The sequence below is a fragment of the Schistocerca piceifrons genome, chromosome 1 (assembly GCF_021461385.2).
Source record: "Schistocerca piceifrons isolate TAMUIC-IGC-003096 chromosome 1, iqSchPice1.1, whole genome shotgun sequence".
NCBI classification, from domain to species: Eukaryota; Metazoa; Arthropoda; class Insecta; order Orthoptera; family Acrididae; genus Schistocerca; species Schistocerca piceifrons.
In genome coordinates, this window is record NC_060138.1 from 393,391,252 (window position 1) to 393,409,255 (window position 18,004).

The following is an 18,004-nucleotide window of genomic DNA, read 5'->3' on the forward strand; positions in this document are numbered from 1 at the left end:
AAGCAATCGATTCAAACCAGACAAAGCACATGAAAAAGGAAGGGTACCCGTATAAATACGAACTGAGCGCCTGATGCATAGCAATGGCTACCTGGTGAAGCTTAACTGCTAAGCTTACGACTCGAACTATCTACTGTAGCTGTATCGTCATTCATTCTACCAAAATTGTGTCTCATATTACAATGAACCAGCTTTGTTTTGATTTGGAGGTGCGGCCTAAAACTTCTCTCTTCCCTTGAATTTCGAGTTTCAAATTTCAGGTGCAGCTTAGATTCGGGAAAATTTTTTTCCTTGATTTCGAGTCTCATTTTTCAGGTGTGGCTTGGATTCGAGTAAATACAGTATATTTTTTGAGCTTTTTGTTGATCACCGCAGAGTACAAAATTCTGCTGTGTTCACCACTGAATAAAAATAAATAAATAAATTGCTGTGGCACTCCTGTTAGTGGCATAGGACACTATGAAAACAATTTAACTTGTCATTCATTAGATTCTGAAAAACAAGCAAAAGATGTTCAGATACTGTAATTGTTATATATTACATAGGGCCTTGTCATTTTCATTACTTATTTATTTGAAAATGCTATACATCTGCTTGCTAAAGATTTGCATCTTAATATCAAATCAGCAATACGCTAATTCTAGCATTGTGCACTAATTACGATTTGCTAAAGATATATGAAAGAATTTCAGAAGTCCAGAAAAACTAGTGTGTAGTGAAACAAGTTCCACCTTGACAAGTGAAAAACTTTACACTCTCTGTATCATATGGTGCACATGGCCTAATAACTTTGGCCTAAACATCGCATAGGTTTTTACACTGGACATACTAACACAAAATTGCTCACATAGCAAAAATTTAATTTTGGGAACTAAGTACGCTCTAAGAAATAGATCTATTGTATATGACTTCTTCAAACATTAACCGTCTAAATTGAATTTTACCACCTAATGCCACTGGTTTGGGGAATCATAGTCACTCTCAGCATTCATAAATTTCTCGCCTGTCCTCCTCTCCTTTATCTGACATAGTAATAGGGTATATATTTGTATTAAGGCCAATAATAGTAAAATTGGTTTTGAACATCTTGATTCAAGTTTCTAAGAATTAATCATTCCAGGTGAATTTCAAGAACTGCTTTTTCAAGAAGGCCATGCCACAATTTCGTCACATCAAAGTTATAATTCCAACTAAATAATCTTATTTTGTAAAATAAAATTTTGCTTTTCAGATATATAATAATCCAAAAACAATGAAATAAAAAAATAGGCACTTTTCCTATGGTCTCTTGATATTGAGTTTTTACCTCCCAGCAGCTTTTCTCTCCAGATTAAAATAAAGATCACAACCCCTCCCCCCCTTTTTTAACATATATGCCTGTCAGATACCACAACTCTTACCTTATCTAAGAAATATCTTATAAATCTAAAAACACAGATGATGTGACTTACCAAACGAAAGTGCTGGCAGGTCGATAGACACACAAACAAACACAAACATACACACGAAATTCAAGCTTTCGCAACAAACTGTTGCCTCATCAGGAAAGAGGTAAGGAGAGGGAAAGATGAAAGGATGTGGGTTTTAAGGGAAATGTCTGCTTTTGTGTGTGTGTGTGTGTGTGTGTGTGTGTGTGTGTGTGTGTGTGTGTGTGTGTGTGTGTGTGTGTGTGTGTGTGTGTGGGCGCGCGCGCGAGAGAGAGTGTATACCCGTCCTTTTTTCCCCCTAAGGTAAGTCTTTCCGCTCCCGGTATTGGAATGACTCCTTACCCCCTCCCTTAAAACCCACATCCTTTCATCTTTCCCTCTCCTTCCCTCTTTCCTGATGAGGCAACAGTTTGTTGCGAAAGCTTGAATTTCATGTGTATGTTTGTGTGTCTATCGACCTGCCAGCACTTTCGTTCGGGAAGTCACATCATCTGTGTTTTTAGATATATTTTTCTCAAGTGGAATGTTTCCCTCTATTATAAATATCTTATACACATTTACAGTTATGGTATTGATGTTTCTTATCTGTGCTATATTCAGCTAAAATTGCAAAGATTTGCAGCAAGGTCAAATCACCTTTTATTTCTTTTTTTAACTTGCAAATTGGAAGTATAACACGATACAAATACCATAAATCAGTTATTTGGAATATCCTCCAATTCAGTATTATCATAACAAGCAATCATAAGTGTTCTCACAGTGTCAATTTAATTTTTTTTGTGTGTTTGTGTGTGTGTGTGTGTGTGTGTGTGTGTGTGTGTGTGTGTGTCACACATAAGACTTTCTGCTTTTATTACTTAATATAGAAACACAATATTGATAAAGTTATTTCAATGTTAATGATGTACTCCATTTCTTCAGACAAAGGCATCCATCAAAGAATTCTCACGGGGAGTTTATTCTGTGGACTGGGGAGAGATTCGGTCCAAAAAGCCTAGACATCGCCACCTTGCAACTGTTAAGGGAGCACCTATGTCAAGGAATGGCTATCCTCTAAAAGTTGCATTCTGTGCAGCCAAGAAAATTTATGAGTGTGATCTGATTTAAGCTTAATGCTGACGCTTATAAACAGGTGAGGAGAAGGAGTGAGAAGTTCAAATTCCAAATAAAAAGAAAAAAAATTAACTCAAGCAATAAACAATATATGTAATTATTTATACAAACTATGGTACAAAAGTTTTACACACAAATCACAAAAATGGAAACATTTACACAAAAGTGGAGAAAACAATATTACAAATGTGAGTGCACATGAAACTTATGCACAATTTCCGAGTCGGCTGCAAGTTTGTATGACTAGAACAGCCAGCACAGTGTTGCGCTTAGTCATGGCTCTATACTGCAGGCACTGGTAGGCAATTTAAATTTCCTCAGGTTTTAAAATTGCAAACACTACCATCATAAAAAGAAACAAACATCTGTTACATATGTATATAGTGTGATGCTCTTCATTTCATTTCATGTCATTATGAAATGTGTCCAATTACTTGTACCTGTGGGGCAATGTGGCACTAGAAGTATGCCACTATTTCTTCTTCTCTGTAATACACAATGATTATTATGCCAAGAAGTGGATCTTAACAATCTTAAATAAGCTGATTTACAAACTGGGATACTTCTTAACTGCTGGCATTTGTTAGCAGTATCTTTATTATTAATTTGTGGAGTTCGAGTCCAAATAAATTTACATACCAAATTATCAGCAGAAGTACAGTTTAACACATGTGCTCATTGGGCTCATACAGGCTCAGTATATATGAGGCTGCAATTACAAAAGTGATTCTTTGTAATGTAACTTTCACCTCCCTAGATGTGTTAAGTGCCTGTATTTCCCTTCTCATTGGTGGGTTTTCACACTTATTGCAACTCTGTTGCTAAAAAGCTGTGATAGTAACAATACACTATTGTTTCCACTGAATAACAGTCATACAGTACCAGTGGAAACATGAGGTACAATTATAATGGCAGCAGTACTGCCAGTCAAATGGTACTGTGACAACACAAGACAATAACAGGTATTATCCTCATTACAGCATACATGATATGTGTGTAAATATTATTTAATTATATACTTAGTCATTCACATGGCCTTTATGTTCAAATACTGCATGAAATCTTGTGAAAATGCATTCAGCCTTCTTTCTCCTTCATTGATTCCAGAACCATAAATTTGAGCATGCTATTTTCTAGTCATTTCAGCCTATTCAGTGCAAAAAAAGTAGGTAATCTGTGTCTTGTAACAGTTTGTGTTTTATTAGGTTGACACAAAGGAATATGCAGAAATGATGCCCTTACATTCTTTTTACAAACATGTTACATTACAATTTTCACAACTCGTTCATGGGATTGAGAGAAACTAAAAATCAGCACATATAAAAGAATTAAAACAGAACAACCAGTAAAATTTCAGTAGCTTAATGACACAAAACCATTCAGATATATGGCCAGTGCTTATAAATAGATCACAGATAAGATCACATAGTGTTATAGACAGGGTTTGAATGGCGTGGCTTTGCCAGCCTAGTAAGTGGATGTGTCTTTCCTTGCTGCAGTTTCCTTCCTGCTGCTGCCACAACAGCAGTCGCAGTAGCAGCTGCAGCTGCGGCAGCAGCAACAGCACCAACACCGACACCAGCACCGGAGACAGATAATGGCACAGGTCTAGCACGTGGCAGAGGCTGAGGAGCAGTAACCATGGAAGAAGAAGGAGGAGGAGGAAGAGGAGGAGGAGGGGGAGGGGGAGGGGGAGCAGATGCTGCACCTTCAGAAGACAGCCGCTGTCTATGAGGTGGTCTTGCTTCATAATGGCCAACTAGTTTGCGCACTGACGTGTCCTCCATGTTTGTACTACTATGATGACCACTAACAGGTGAAGATGGAAGGCTCCGTACCTTCTTATCAGTCCCTTCTGAAGTGCAGTCTGAATGAGTTGCTGAAACATCACCACTCGATGCACCACTTGACTTTGCTTCAAATTCCTTTTTAAGGTTTTTCACAATCCCTGCTAGGCCATCTGCTGCAGGAGTATCTGATGGACCACTTCGGCTACGTTTTGAGAGATCACTGAGGTTCTCTAAAACAAGCCTCTGCTGTTTCACTGATGGACATTGGGTAGTACCGATGACACAGGGTGATGGTGCATCTGATGTCTCAGGAGGAGAAGGAGGAGGTGGCGGCTCAGATGAACGAAATGCGGGGGAGGCTGCAGGAGCACTGACAGACAATGGCAATGAAGCTGCTGACAAACAGAGGCGGTCCGACCCAGAAGGTTTTGGTCCCATTGTCACTGATCCTTGCGTTCCACACAGAGCAGGAGAGCTGGCACAGTGGAACAGTCCATGATTACAGGAATTTGTGTTGCTATTGGTTACACTGAGGTAAGGACATGGGCCATGGGGACATCCTGCACCTGACACAGACTCAGAAGGTGAACCACAAACACGTTTCACTCCTGCACCTTGCTCTAATTTCTGCTTTGCTTGACGCTTAACAGTGCCGGTAGCAGCAGATCCGAGGTGATCACTAGCTGGTGGTCGCATGTCGTAAGAGCCCCAGCTGCTGTTACGTGATGCAGCCCACCGACCTGTGTCTCCAGAACCCCATGAGCTTTGTCGGGACGGCGTATCCCGTTCACCCTGAAATTAAAAAAGAAACATTAAACATTACATAGTACTGGCAGAGAGAATAGCATTAAAATGTACATTTTTATACTTTACATTAAGTATGCAAATTGTTTCTAGCATAAAGGTGAAACATGAGGAACATGACTGATAGCAAAATATGATTAAACAGAGTACCCTGTAGAAGGCATCTAACACTGCTTTGAAAAAAATCTTCTACTCTACTGACTAAGATTAATAATCATCGGCAAAGCATATATATCCCTTTACTGAGTAAAAGTACTACTAAGGAGATAAATACTTATGAGTCCTCCTATGTGTCTGTTGTCAAAAGATAACAGAAGAGTAGAATTTAATACCCTGTTAATGGCAAGGCCCTCTGGGACTGATAACTAGCTTGGTTAGACAAGAATAAACTATAGGATGACCAGAGAGGGATTTAAACCCCTCTCTTCCCAATTAAAAGATACAGTTGGACTGGAGGTCAGAGCAGTAATATCTGATAAGATGAAGGAAGGAGAAGAAGCAGAATTTACTGACTACAGCTGAGTTAATGTAATAATATTGAAAAAGGATATTACAACTGCTGCACAGCCCCAATTCCATAAAATAGAACTGTTATAGAGTACAGTAGAACAGATGAATGTGAGTGATACAGGGAAGTGCATACTGCAGGAATGGCCAAAGCCAAGAAAAGAAGTAGTTAAAAAGAACATTCCATCCCATATTTTCCATTGTTTAAATACAATATGGAATGACAATGATAATCTTACTACAACCCCCACCCTTTCAATTTTCCACATACTTCCCATGTGTGTACTCCATCTTTTGTCTGGGCAGGTGCTTTCTATTAATGACTATGACAATAACTTTAACACATCTCCACTGTCTTCATTATGAAAATGACCTACAAAATGTCAGATATAACTCATTAAAGAGCCCTGGGACGATTCAGGAAAATCAAGCAAGCTGGTCATATAATGGTTTTGCTCAGATTAAGATTCCATTCTGTAGAAGCACTGTTTCTCTAAGACAGCATTCCCACATGAACAATAACACATCTTATCCCAGAAAATAGGAAAGACTTCCGGATTATTACTATGTAATCTATAAGTTTTGTGTCAGTTTAGTTTTGGCCTCGATGGTGAAATTTCAATAATTCTTCAAAAAGCTTACTTGTTTAGAAGTCTTTTTGTTGTACCTGTCTTTGACTCAACATTTCCACTATATAATAAGTTATCAATATTTTGTGTGCAATAAAAATTCATTACATTTTTACAAGAAATATCCAGAGGGTGGCATGCTGGAATAAAATACAAAGAAAGCTAATGAAAATGATGTTCTAGTACTGCATGCAAATATATAACAATGTTAGCCAGTATTCAGCTGCTGCCTCACTAAGTTTGTTTATGTGGCTGCATAGTATACACAAGATCGTGAATTATCAAACAATTTGAAACACTGTTCATGGCTGGTGTACACTGCACATGGAAAGGTGACCCTGCACTATCTACTTTTCAATTCTCCTCACTTTCAAAACTTTAAGCAGCAAAAAACTATGGTTCTTCTTAGACAGTTGACTTCAAGAGCAGGCTAACAATACTTTCTCGGTTATGGGATGAGACTTTTGGTCAGTTGAAGACACAATAAGAGATGGACAAGTTAAATAAGGGACAAGCAATTAAGTAGCTATAGAAAACAGGAAATTCTGTATATGTGGGGGAGAAAATAAAGTGTGTTTTCAGAAAGATGACTGTGGAAAGTGTCTCTTTGAAAGATCAAGATTCTGAACCAGAAAGAATAAAAGCTGCCAACTGAGTTAGTAAAAATTATAAGATGGTGGAAAATACTAATTAATATTGTCACAACTGACCAAACTCAAGAAAAGCACACTACCTCAATATGCTGAGAATAACAGGAATTATAGTAACTTTTTTGGGGTTTTTCTAAATCTAATTTAACTTAAGTAACTCCAAAGTTGCTATTCTGTATGTATAAAATGTAAATTGATATCTCAATGATGTTTCCGTTGTACTGAGGAAACCGTTTACATTTCTATGCATGAAGTCGTCATACACTCTTATCACTCAATTAATTTCTCCATGTCTACTTTATCTGAATTACATTCGCAACACGAATTTAAAGAATTGTTATGTTTTGAATCTTTCAGGTGCTTCATACACTCAAAATTAATGAAGAAAGCACAGTACCTATTAGGTAAAGAAGTTGCTTACATTACCCTATAAACAAAGCACAACAAAGACGAGAAAAGAGCGTGATTTGAATAGCAAAAATGTTACTGACAGGATTTACAGAGAGAGAGAGAGAGAGAGAGAGAGAGAGAGAAAGAGAGAGAGAGAGAGAGAGAGAGATATCCCATTAGTTAATATTGAATGGTAATGAAACAGTAAATTTCTACTGCTTCATATACAATTAATATTATAGAGACACAAACCTGGTATCCAAGGACAACTGCACTATCATAGGAACTCCAAGAACTCTGCCTTGAGGGACACTCTCGTTGATCATATGGTCGGCGCTCCTCTCTATCAAAAACACGATCCAGTTGAGCTGAAAACGGGTCTCTGCGGCCAACTCCCTTCTGAACTGTGTCACCATTAGCCAGTTGATCTGAGAGACGCAGCTCTGAGACAAACGTTGTTCCTGCATCGTCCGCTGCAGCAGCGTAAGAGGTGGGCCATGCAGCAGTACAAGCAGTAGGAGAATCACGGGTCTCTCCTGGATCCCAAATTTCTTTCTTTACTAAAACTGCCTTAAGCATCCTCGGTGCTAGTTTTGTTTGAACAATGGTTTCTGTTTCTGAGTGAGGTGTTGGTGATGTGGCAGTAGGAGTTGACGGTGGACTTGGTGGTGACGTTGCTGGTTGTGGACTCTGTGGAGGTGATGGTGCCATCACAGATGGTGTAGCAGCAGGTAAACTGGGAGGTAAAAAGTGTCCTCCTGGAACTGTGTTAACTTGTTGCTGAGGCACTGGAAGAGCTGTAGCTGATGGCATTGGTGTTAAGCCTGGAGCTGTTGGTTGTTCTTCTAGATGAGATGTTACCTCACTAGTAGATACACCTGTAACAGAGTTACATAACATCACAAAATTAAAATCAAATATCAACAGTAAAAGTAAACATATGGTACAGGTGAACATCACAACAGTTACAAAATTAAATTCTTGACAGAAAAAAGGTCTTTCACTAAGTGTATGCATTATCATTACGTAGAGATAACCACAACTGAAAATCTTATATCACCCCAAAGAGTAACTTTTCCAAGCTGAGAATAAAAAGAGGCCCCAAATCTTCCTGGAATCTCACCTTTCATGGGCAGTCCTCTTACCAAAAGAGTTATCCAGGCACAATACACACCCTGTCCTAAGAGCTTCAGTTGTAATCTTGCATGAAGTTTCAAAATAGCACACAGTTTACTGCAAAGTGAAAGATTTATTCTGCAGACAAGACCCTATCCCAGAATCAGTGATCAAGACAGTAATACTACAGAGTATTTATTATCAATAAGATTACAATGCAAGTTTTTGGTGATTATCAGTTTCAGTTTTTTAGCAAACCATTTTCAGATCCATGCAGAAAAATAAAACAATCAAATAGCATTATAATCCCCATTAAAACTCAGATAGAAATAACATATATTAGAGGTACATGTACCAGATTATTCCTTCCAGTATGAACAATAAACAATAGTGTGTCTATACATAGAGCATTTTGTTTGGTATGCTACGCCAAACTTATAAGAATTGCTCATGGTGTAGTCTACAGATACAGAAACTCCCCAGCATAGTGAGTAATAACTATTGATTTTCTTGATTATTACATTAAATATTGCCACTTAACAATGTATAAAAAGAGAACTGTCAAAGACATTACAGCAAAGAATAATAGCAGAAATACAACTCAGCTAATCAGCCACAGAGTAACTAAGTCTCTCCACCCGCTGTCTGTAGCTGGTGCTTCCCACAAACTGTAGTCATATGGTTAACATAGCCTATTTAGGGTGTCAAAGATAATGAGTCTTACGGTTGCATTGAAGGCACTGTGATATTTTCACAATTTCATGAAGCTGTATGCATTTGCTGCCCTAAGTAAGCTATATTAACAATGTCCAGATAATTTGACATAGCACACCAGCAATATGCTTTATGAACAATAATCTGGTATGTGCATTTTAATGCTTTACAATACTTATTTGTATTTTAATGAAAATTATGAAGCTATTTTAGTTTATATGCTTGAAAATGAACTTGAAGATGGTTTACTAACAAACCAATACCAGACATCACCAAAACTTGCATTTTGGTCCTGACAGTGGATAAATACAGTTTCTCCAAGATACAATGTCTCCTTATGTGAAATGCTACACCCCCTGAATGAATGAATGAATGAAGGATGTGATGTGAGTAAGGCAAGAAAACACATACTAAAGGACAGCTGTCAGGAGAATCAGCGCACAGCATTCTGAGAACACATAGAATTATTATATTACATTCACAGTAAAGGAAAAGCTACGGAATGTATGCAGGTAGAGAAATGGAACAAATAAAATTACTGAGAAAGTGTACAACATGTGTCAGTATGAAGGAAATGAAATGGAAAGTATGTACTGAGCAGTAGCTAACAACTAAGAAAGACTATTGGGAGGAGGGAAGGAAGGAGGCTATTATAAGTCTGAAGATACAACTGTAGAAACTCAAATGCAGTTAGTCTACAAAGATGTAAAAACAGAAGTATGTCATGAAGCACATACATATTTACGGTGTCTGTACATGTTGTAGAATAAAGTTATGTACAAGTACTTTTTTATGGCAATATTTAGATGGGAATTGTGAAGGGCTTACTGTTATGTTCCAATTATGTAGTACTGTCTACTGAAAATATATACTATCTGATACTGTTCATATCAGTTACATGTTTTTTGGTAAACACACAAACTAAATTTCTCAAAATCACTGCAATGAAACAAAAACTGAAGGTGTGGAGTGACAAAGCGAATCCTCAGTGAAGGTCCTGGTACCATGACTTGCAAGCTCTGGCAGAGAAGTTGGTACTTGATTAAAAGAAAAAGGATGTAGGCAGCAATGGTGAGAAAACTAGGTAATTTAAATATGTGTTAAAATATGACACAGTCTGCTATTAAAAACAAACACACCTGTTAATCTGGAAGTCATAAAACCAACATATGACTCACCAAACATTAATAGAAAAAATATAAATCACTCCAATAGGATAGTCTCTAAGACTTACAGTCACCATTATCTAGAACATTGTTTACAATAGGCAAGGATCACTATTAAAAGCCAGAAGCAAAACCTATAACTACGGAAATTATATACCAACTAACATAACTAAATAACAACTCTTCATTTGGAGAGTCACTGGTGTCCACAGTCACTACACAGTTGCTTGACATATTTCAAACCCATCTATGTAATTACTAAAAATGTGAATTTCTTTTAACATACACAGTTCATTTCATTGATTTACTACACTAAGAGTACTTTGGAAATATTTACAATTTTGATATGGTTGTACATATAAGAATAGTTTGTTTTGGAAGCTAAAAGAAGTGTGATTTTTCCTTACTCCATTTCTGGAATAAAAAAGAAAAAAGTGCAGTAAATATACACTTCAATAGCTTATGAAACTAACTGTTGTTAGGTCCCCAACCACATCAAAATTGTAATTATATATCATTCCAATAAAACAAAAAAGTGTATGATAAAATAAATCCACATCTTTAGCACTTGCACAGACAGATTTCTTAGGATTAATTCCCTGATCTCCTTCACAACAGCTTTCCATACACACAATACTTCCTTAATAAGGTTTTCCCCAAAGCGTTTTCATGTTATTAGCAAGATGACAGTCCACATGACAAAAAAGTGAGACTTTGCTGATCAGACAATTGTGTTTTCAGTTAGTAACTTGAAGAAAGTAAATGTTTTTTATGTCATGTAAAACGACTTTCACTTCTAGACAAGCTAAGCTCGATAAACAGAGAATGCTTATTTCACCTGTGATTCACTGATATTGTAGTCACATGTTAATTTTTTTCATTTTGTGAAGTGCACAATTGTAAATTTCTGAATAGTTAAAGAAATTTGCCAATCTTTACACCACTTGGAAATTTTATCACAATCTGACTGAATATTCATGTAACTTCTTTCATACAGTACTTCATTACAAATAATTGCATCATCTGTAGAAAATCTGAGGACACTTTTAATATTGTCTGCAAGGTCATTAATAAACAACATGAACTGGAAGGGTCCCAACACACTTCCTGGGGCAAGCCCACAAGTTATGTTCACATCTGTCAATGACTGTCCATCAACAATAACTTACTGCATCTTCCCAACAAACAAGATCCTCAATCCAGTTACAAAATTTATTTCACTTGATACCCTTATGGTAATACATTTGATAACAAGTGTAGAAATAAGTGTGTAAATGCTTTTCAGAAATCGAGAAATACTGCATCTACCCGACTGCTTTGATCCAAGGCTTTCAGTATATCATGTAAGAAAAGTCAGCTTGGTTTCACATGATCAATGTTTTCAGAATCCACGTTGGTCAGCATGGAGGAGGTCATTCTGTTTGAGATACTTCATTATGTTTTAGCTGAGGACATGTTCTAAGATCTACAACAAATCGATTTCGAGGATGTTGGACAGTAGATTTGTGGATCGCTTCCACTGCTCTTCTTGTAGATGGGTGTGACCTGTGTCTTCTTCCAACTACTGGGCACAGATGTTTTACCCGAGCAACCAATGATACTATATAGTTAAAAGAGGGGCTAACTCAGCCACAAATCCAATACAGAATCTGATAGGGATCCCATCAGGTCCTGGGGCTTTGTTGAGTTTTTACAATTTCAGCTGTTTCTCAATACCACTGACACTAATATCTATTTCACTTAACTTTTCAGTGGTATGAAAATTAAACTGGGGCAACACTCTTGAATTTTTCTTTGGGTAAAGGAACATTTGAAAACAGAGTTTAGCATTTCCACTTTTGCTTTGCTACCCTCAGTTTCAGTTCCTATCTTATCCATGAGTGACTAGATGTTAACTTTGGTGCCACTAACAGCCTTTACATATGACCAGAATTTCATCCTGTGTTGTTGCAGTTCTTCTTATATCCGTGCTTGCTATGAGAATAGGACAAGGAATTCCACCTTATGCAAGACACCTTTTCAGTTTCGTTTTACCCAGCACTTTTTGTGCTACCTTCAGTGGGTTACTTTATTTTCTTACCGTAAAACTGTCGTTACATATTAACCATCGACGCGCAGGTCGCCGAAGTGGTGTCAAATCGAAAGACCTGCACCAGGCGAACGGTCTACCCGACGGGAGGCCCTAGCCACACGACATTTCATTTTCAACATTTAGAGAAACTTTTGGTACAAAATATTTACAATTGTGAATGAATAATTGTTGTAGAATATTATACACTATTTGTTTCCAATTCACAGTTGAGGTATGTATTAATGACCTCATGCACTGTATGTTGTTTATTGCACACATACACACACACACAAAAGTGATGTATACTCATATCTGTCCGTGAATGGATAACAAACAGAAAAACAAAAATTATGTTTTGCTGTCTGCCAATTAAATTATCACTAGAACTTTAAACATAATGTAATAAACAACATAGAGTGCATCAGGTTGTTAATACATATCTTAACTGTGAACTGTAAACAAATGGTGTATAATATTCTACAACAATTATTCATTCACAATTCTAAATATTTTGTAGCAGAAGTTTCTCTAAATGTTGATATGTAACTACAAATTTACAGTAAGAAAATAAAATAAAGCACTGAAGATAGCACAAAAAATGCTGAAACATGTCTGGGCAAAACAAAACTGAAAAGGTGTCTGACATAAGGTGGAATTCCTCATCCTATGATCAGAATTTCTTTGGATTTTGTGCAAGAACATTTGAAGATATTCTCCTATAGCAGTCACTGAAGACTTCAGGCACTGCTCTCCTGAAAGTCAAACACATCTTTATGATTTGATAGCAAATTTCAGAGTTTATTCTAGTTCCATTTTCCATAGAATCAACAAAAAATCCCAAAAGAACTGTTTTCATGCATTGATTGGTTTTTTCCTCCACATTAACGTATGCAACCCATGTTTCATCCTCTGTCACACTGTCATTGAGGAATTCATGTTGTTCTGCATCGTATTGCATCAGAAGCAATAAAGTGGCTACCAGGCTCTTCATTTCATGGACATTAGTCAGAAGCTTTGGGACCCATCAAACACAAAATTTGTGATGACCAAGCTTAACAGTCACAAATACATACAACACTCCCCATGTTATCTGAGAGAATCTAAATGATAACTCTGTAATTGTGAACCAGTGATATTCTCTGATTTGGTCATTAACCTTTGCAACAAATTCATTCATCATACCAGATGGTTGTCCACTTCTTTCATCATTATGGACATTTATAAAATTTGTCCGATCTTCCAGAAAGAAGCAACACTATTTGGTTATAGCACTATCCCTCTTTATGTCCCTCCATATACTGCCCAAGGTTTCACGTATTTTTTCTCACATAAAACGGATTCAGTGTAGGAGGGATTTTCGTTGATAGCAGCCATTTTGATTTACATTTACGGTATAGACAACAGTTTAATAACCTTTCCGCAGTAATGTCAGACCTATATTGAGCCAAACGACATAGTTATGCTGAAATTACTTGACTCTCCCCAACCCACTCCCCCATATGCCAGATAGCATCAGAACTAATTTTCTGAACAAGCCATGTATATTAACATATTCGATTTAGAGCAAGAGTCATGGTAAAAATCAATTTTAACAGCCAACTCCTTCAACATGTGGGGGGAAAAATGTTCTCGAACCAGCTTTCTATAGAATTAGTTTGCACCGGTATTATGGCTGGCATTTTTAAACTGTAAACACAATCTATTTTATAACTCCACAATCTGTGCAACTTCAAATTCAGTAACTTCAAGATGCTGGAGAATTTGTCCACTTTAACAACCTCAAGGCTTGCTCGAAATACTGTAAGCACAGAGCTTTCATTTCCACCACTAAAGCTTTAATCATATCCTAGAGAACACTCTATATTGGTGGCTGTACCTATATGGCTGATACTACTGCTTTAGTTCTGTATTAACCCTTCAGCTGCCACAGACAATCCATCCAGAAGTCAGTAACACTGTTTTCACTTTTTTTAATCACTGATTTTCTCTAGTTTCACAATTATTGTGGAACTAACGCTCAGATGCATGCATGGGATATGCTTGAATGACGAAAAATTTTAATTGTTGGGTGTAGGCTGATCACTGCATTTAGAAACAGTTTCTCTAATGGATAATTTCCAATTTTCTGAAACTTCCTGGCAGATTAAAACTGCCTGCCAGACTGAGACTCTAACTTGGCACCTCCAGCAACTGAGCTATCCATGCACAATTCACAACCCATCCTCACAGCTTCACTTCCGATACTACCTCGTCTCCTACCTACCAAACTTCACAGAAGCTCTCCTGCGAACCTTGCAAGACAAGCACTTCTGGAAGAAAAGAATATTGTGGAGACATGGCTTAACCACAGCCTGGAGGATGTTACCAGAATGAAATTTTCACTCTGCAGCTGAGTATGCACTGATATGGTCCTGGCAGATTAAAACTGTGTGCCGGACCGAGACTCTAACATGGAACCTTTGCCTTTCCCAGGCAAGTGCTCTACCATCTGAGCCACCCAAATTCGAGTCTCGGTCCGGCACACACAGTTTTAATCTTCCAGGAAGTTTCATGTCAGCACACATTCCACTGCAGAGCGAAAATTTGATTCTGGAAACATCCCTCAGGCTGTGGCGCCATGTCTCTGCAATATCCTTTCTTCGAGAAGTGCTAGTCTTTTGCAAGGTTCACAGGAGAACTTCTGTGGTTCTCCTGTGAAGTTTGGAAGGTAGGAGATGAGGTACTGGCAGAAATGAAGCTGTGAGGACGGGTCGTGAGTCGTGTTTGGGTAGCTCACAACTGAGCTACCCAAGCATGACTCACAACCTGTCCTCACAGGTTCACTTTCATCAGGACCTCGTCTCCTACCTTCCACTTAGAGCACTTGGCCGAAAAAGGCAAGGTCCCGAGTTCAAGTCGTGGTCCAGCTCACAGTTTTAATCTGCCAATAAGTCTCATATCAGCACACACAATGCTGAAGAGCAAAAATTTCATTCTCCAATTTTCTGCTCCTCATAATGTTTCAACAGAAGCCAATTTATTCTGAAATTTGAAAGAAAGCATGTGGTTAACTACCATCTCCATCTCCATCTCCTTCTCCTTCTTCTCCTCCTCCTCCTCCTCCTCCTCCTGAAAGACTGTGGTGCTGTAGTAAACAGCACTGCATAGGCTGACCCAAGCTATCATTGTTTTGGTTACATTTATTTGAAAATGGGTATTTTTAGTAGTGGTATTAATGAAATTAAATAATCCCTTATATGCTTCTGTGAAAGAATCTACAATGTGAGCACACATGAATGTCTATGAACCAGCTTTTCTTTTCTCAAAAGCTGTGAATGTATAAGCAGTCATGAACATGAATGGAGAAACAAATTACAAAAGTTAGCCTCAGGCATAATATAGCTTGCAAGATGAATCCCTCTGTTTAGGGAATCTGGGTTGTCTAGCCTCTTTATTATTTGCCATTATGTGAGGGTATATCATTATTTCCACCTTCCTTTGAAAGAGCACTCATTGTTTTCTTTTGATCAAATCATTACAACACCTTATAGGTGTGAAAAATACTTCACATTATTGTTCGGCAGGCAAATATAGCAGAATCATCCTCAGTGAAACACTGTGGTGTTCAGACCGTCAGTCAAGCTAAATCTATCTTCTTTTTAAGAAAAAGATAGACACAAAGGATACACTTTTCATGTTCACTCTAAAAATATGTTTGTTGGAGACCTTATAATTTGAGATAACTATTAACAAACAATGGAACAAGTGTGTGTGTGTGTGTGGGGGGGGGGGCGGTGTTGTTGTTGTTGTTGTTGTTGTTGTTGTTGTCATGGTGGTTACATACACACTTCTTTAATAATGTATTTATTAACTGCCATTAATAATTCAGAAACTTGAAACAGTACCTGCAGTGATACCTCGACTACGAGCTTCAAGTTCACTGACGCGTCTTTTTACAGCAGTTTCGGTTGTTGGAAGGTAGACCACTTTGTTTTGGGATACACTGTATGCTTCCCCATTGACGCATGGCATACGAACATTTTTTGCATCTGAAGTTCCATGTGGAAGATGTGGTACTTGTTGAGAGGTAGTGCTTCGAGAACGTACCAATTGTGGCACAGTTTCTTGTTCCTGCTGACAACAGACATCCAAACGTTCCAGAGATACAGATGAAGGAGCTGGAACAAAAAGAAAGAAAAAAACATAGGACTGGTTATTGCATCATTTTTCTGGTATTCAATCCATGTACAAAATGCATTAATGTTGTATCAGGAAGAAAGACAGAAAATTGACAGGCCACAATTCATTCAGCAATAATTCCTGATGAAGGGAGACAATATTCCACTTTCCAGGAAAACAAAATATAGAAGTAAAAAAAGGAACTGTATAAGTGTTCTTCTAAACGGAAATTCTTTTTTTGTCAATTGTATTAAGAGATCATTGATTAATTAATGCAGAATGCTACAAAAAAGCCCAAAGAAGACAAAACAAACACAAAAAAAATAACAACAGGACTACTGTTTATATCAAAATGCATGAATAATGAAGATTTGATAAACAAAGCTATAAAAATGTATGAAACATTGCTTTTTACTTGAGCGTGTATGTACGAGAATAACTACATTTCAAATATTTATGAACAGCTATTTCATATATTTTAAGGTACCTTTCAGAGATCAAGTGAACATCGCATTCATACTGTTGAGAATAGATAACTGATGTCACTGCTGTGTGGGCAATTTCCTTGTAAAATAAATTCTGCTCTATAGTTCTATTACAACCTATCCTTGTTCTTCATCTATACAGGAAACAGCTTTATATTTTGATTCTATTTTATCAGCTTTTTAATCATTTCATTACTGGACCCTTATCTCCGTTTTATATCCAGGTCTTCAAACTTACTTTACAAGCCACACATGAAAGGCTATGGTGTACATATATACTAAAATAATCCAGTCTTCATCCTGTTGCAGTCATGGATGTTGGAGAACACTAACTGCCTGTATACCTCCATACTTGCCAGTTTTTTTGCATCTCCCATAATTCCCTGCTGCTCACAATCTGGTTCCAGCTGCCAGAGACAACTGTCATGTGTATGCGAGTTGCGTTTGTGTGCATGTGTGTATGTTGCCTACTTATGACAAAGGCATTGTTGGGCAAAAGCTAACTTTCTGAAAGTCTTTTTATTGTGCCTTCCTGCGAATCAGCATCTCTGCTATATGGTGAGTAGCAACTATCCTTTTCATTAGATTTTACATTTATTCATACTTAATGTCAGCTGCCGGTCTCTGTTCCACCTGTGATCACATCTAACAATTCCTGGTTTTAACAAAAGTTTTGTAATGAAACCGTCCCTCTGTACATTATATTATCAGACACTTAACCTAATAAAGTCTGTGCTCATACTTCACATTACTAGTATGAAGCAGACAGAAAGTTTCACAAAGTAAGTGATTATTTTTCTGTGGCTAAGTAATATAGATATAATATGTCAAACACGTAGCAAGACACAATAGCACTGCAACATTTATCAGTGGTTGCTTTCAATTCATCTGACTATTTATCACTATCTTTCCTTGGGAAAGCCACATTCCCAACTCCATAAATACTATTATGTACTCCCATTTTCCTTTTGGACGAACAAAGAC

The 18,004-nt window shown here is 37.4% G+C and overlaps 1 protein-coding gene across 4 annotated transcripts in view; it reads right to left on the reverse strand.

The window, feature by feature from the left end:
• Window positions 1–2,608: 2,608 nt before the first annotated feature.
• LOC124787195 (flocculation protein FLO11) overlaps window positions 2,609–18,004 on the reverse strand; it is a 628,869-nt gene continuing 613,473 nt past the window's right edge. For all 4 annotated transcript variants that reach the window (XM_047254321.1, XM_047254320.1, XM_047254323.1 and 1 more), the window contains 3 exons: window positions 16,262–16,534; window positions 7,563–8,188; window positions 2,609–5,122 (listed from right to left, as the gene is read on the reverse strand). In XM_047254321.1, the coding sequence (XP_047110277.1) occupies window positions 3,962–5,122; window positions 7,563–8,188; window positions 16,262–16,534 (2,060 nt within the window). In that variant the 3' untranslated portion in view covers window positions 2,609–3,961. The remainder of the gene's footprint in view (window positions 5,123–7,562; window positions 8,189–16,261; window positions 16,535–18,004) is intronic.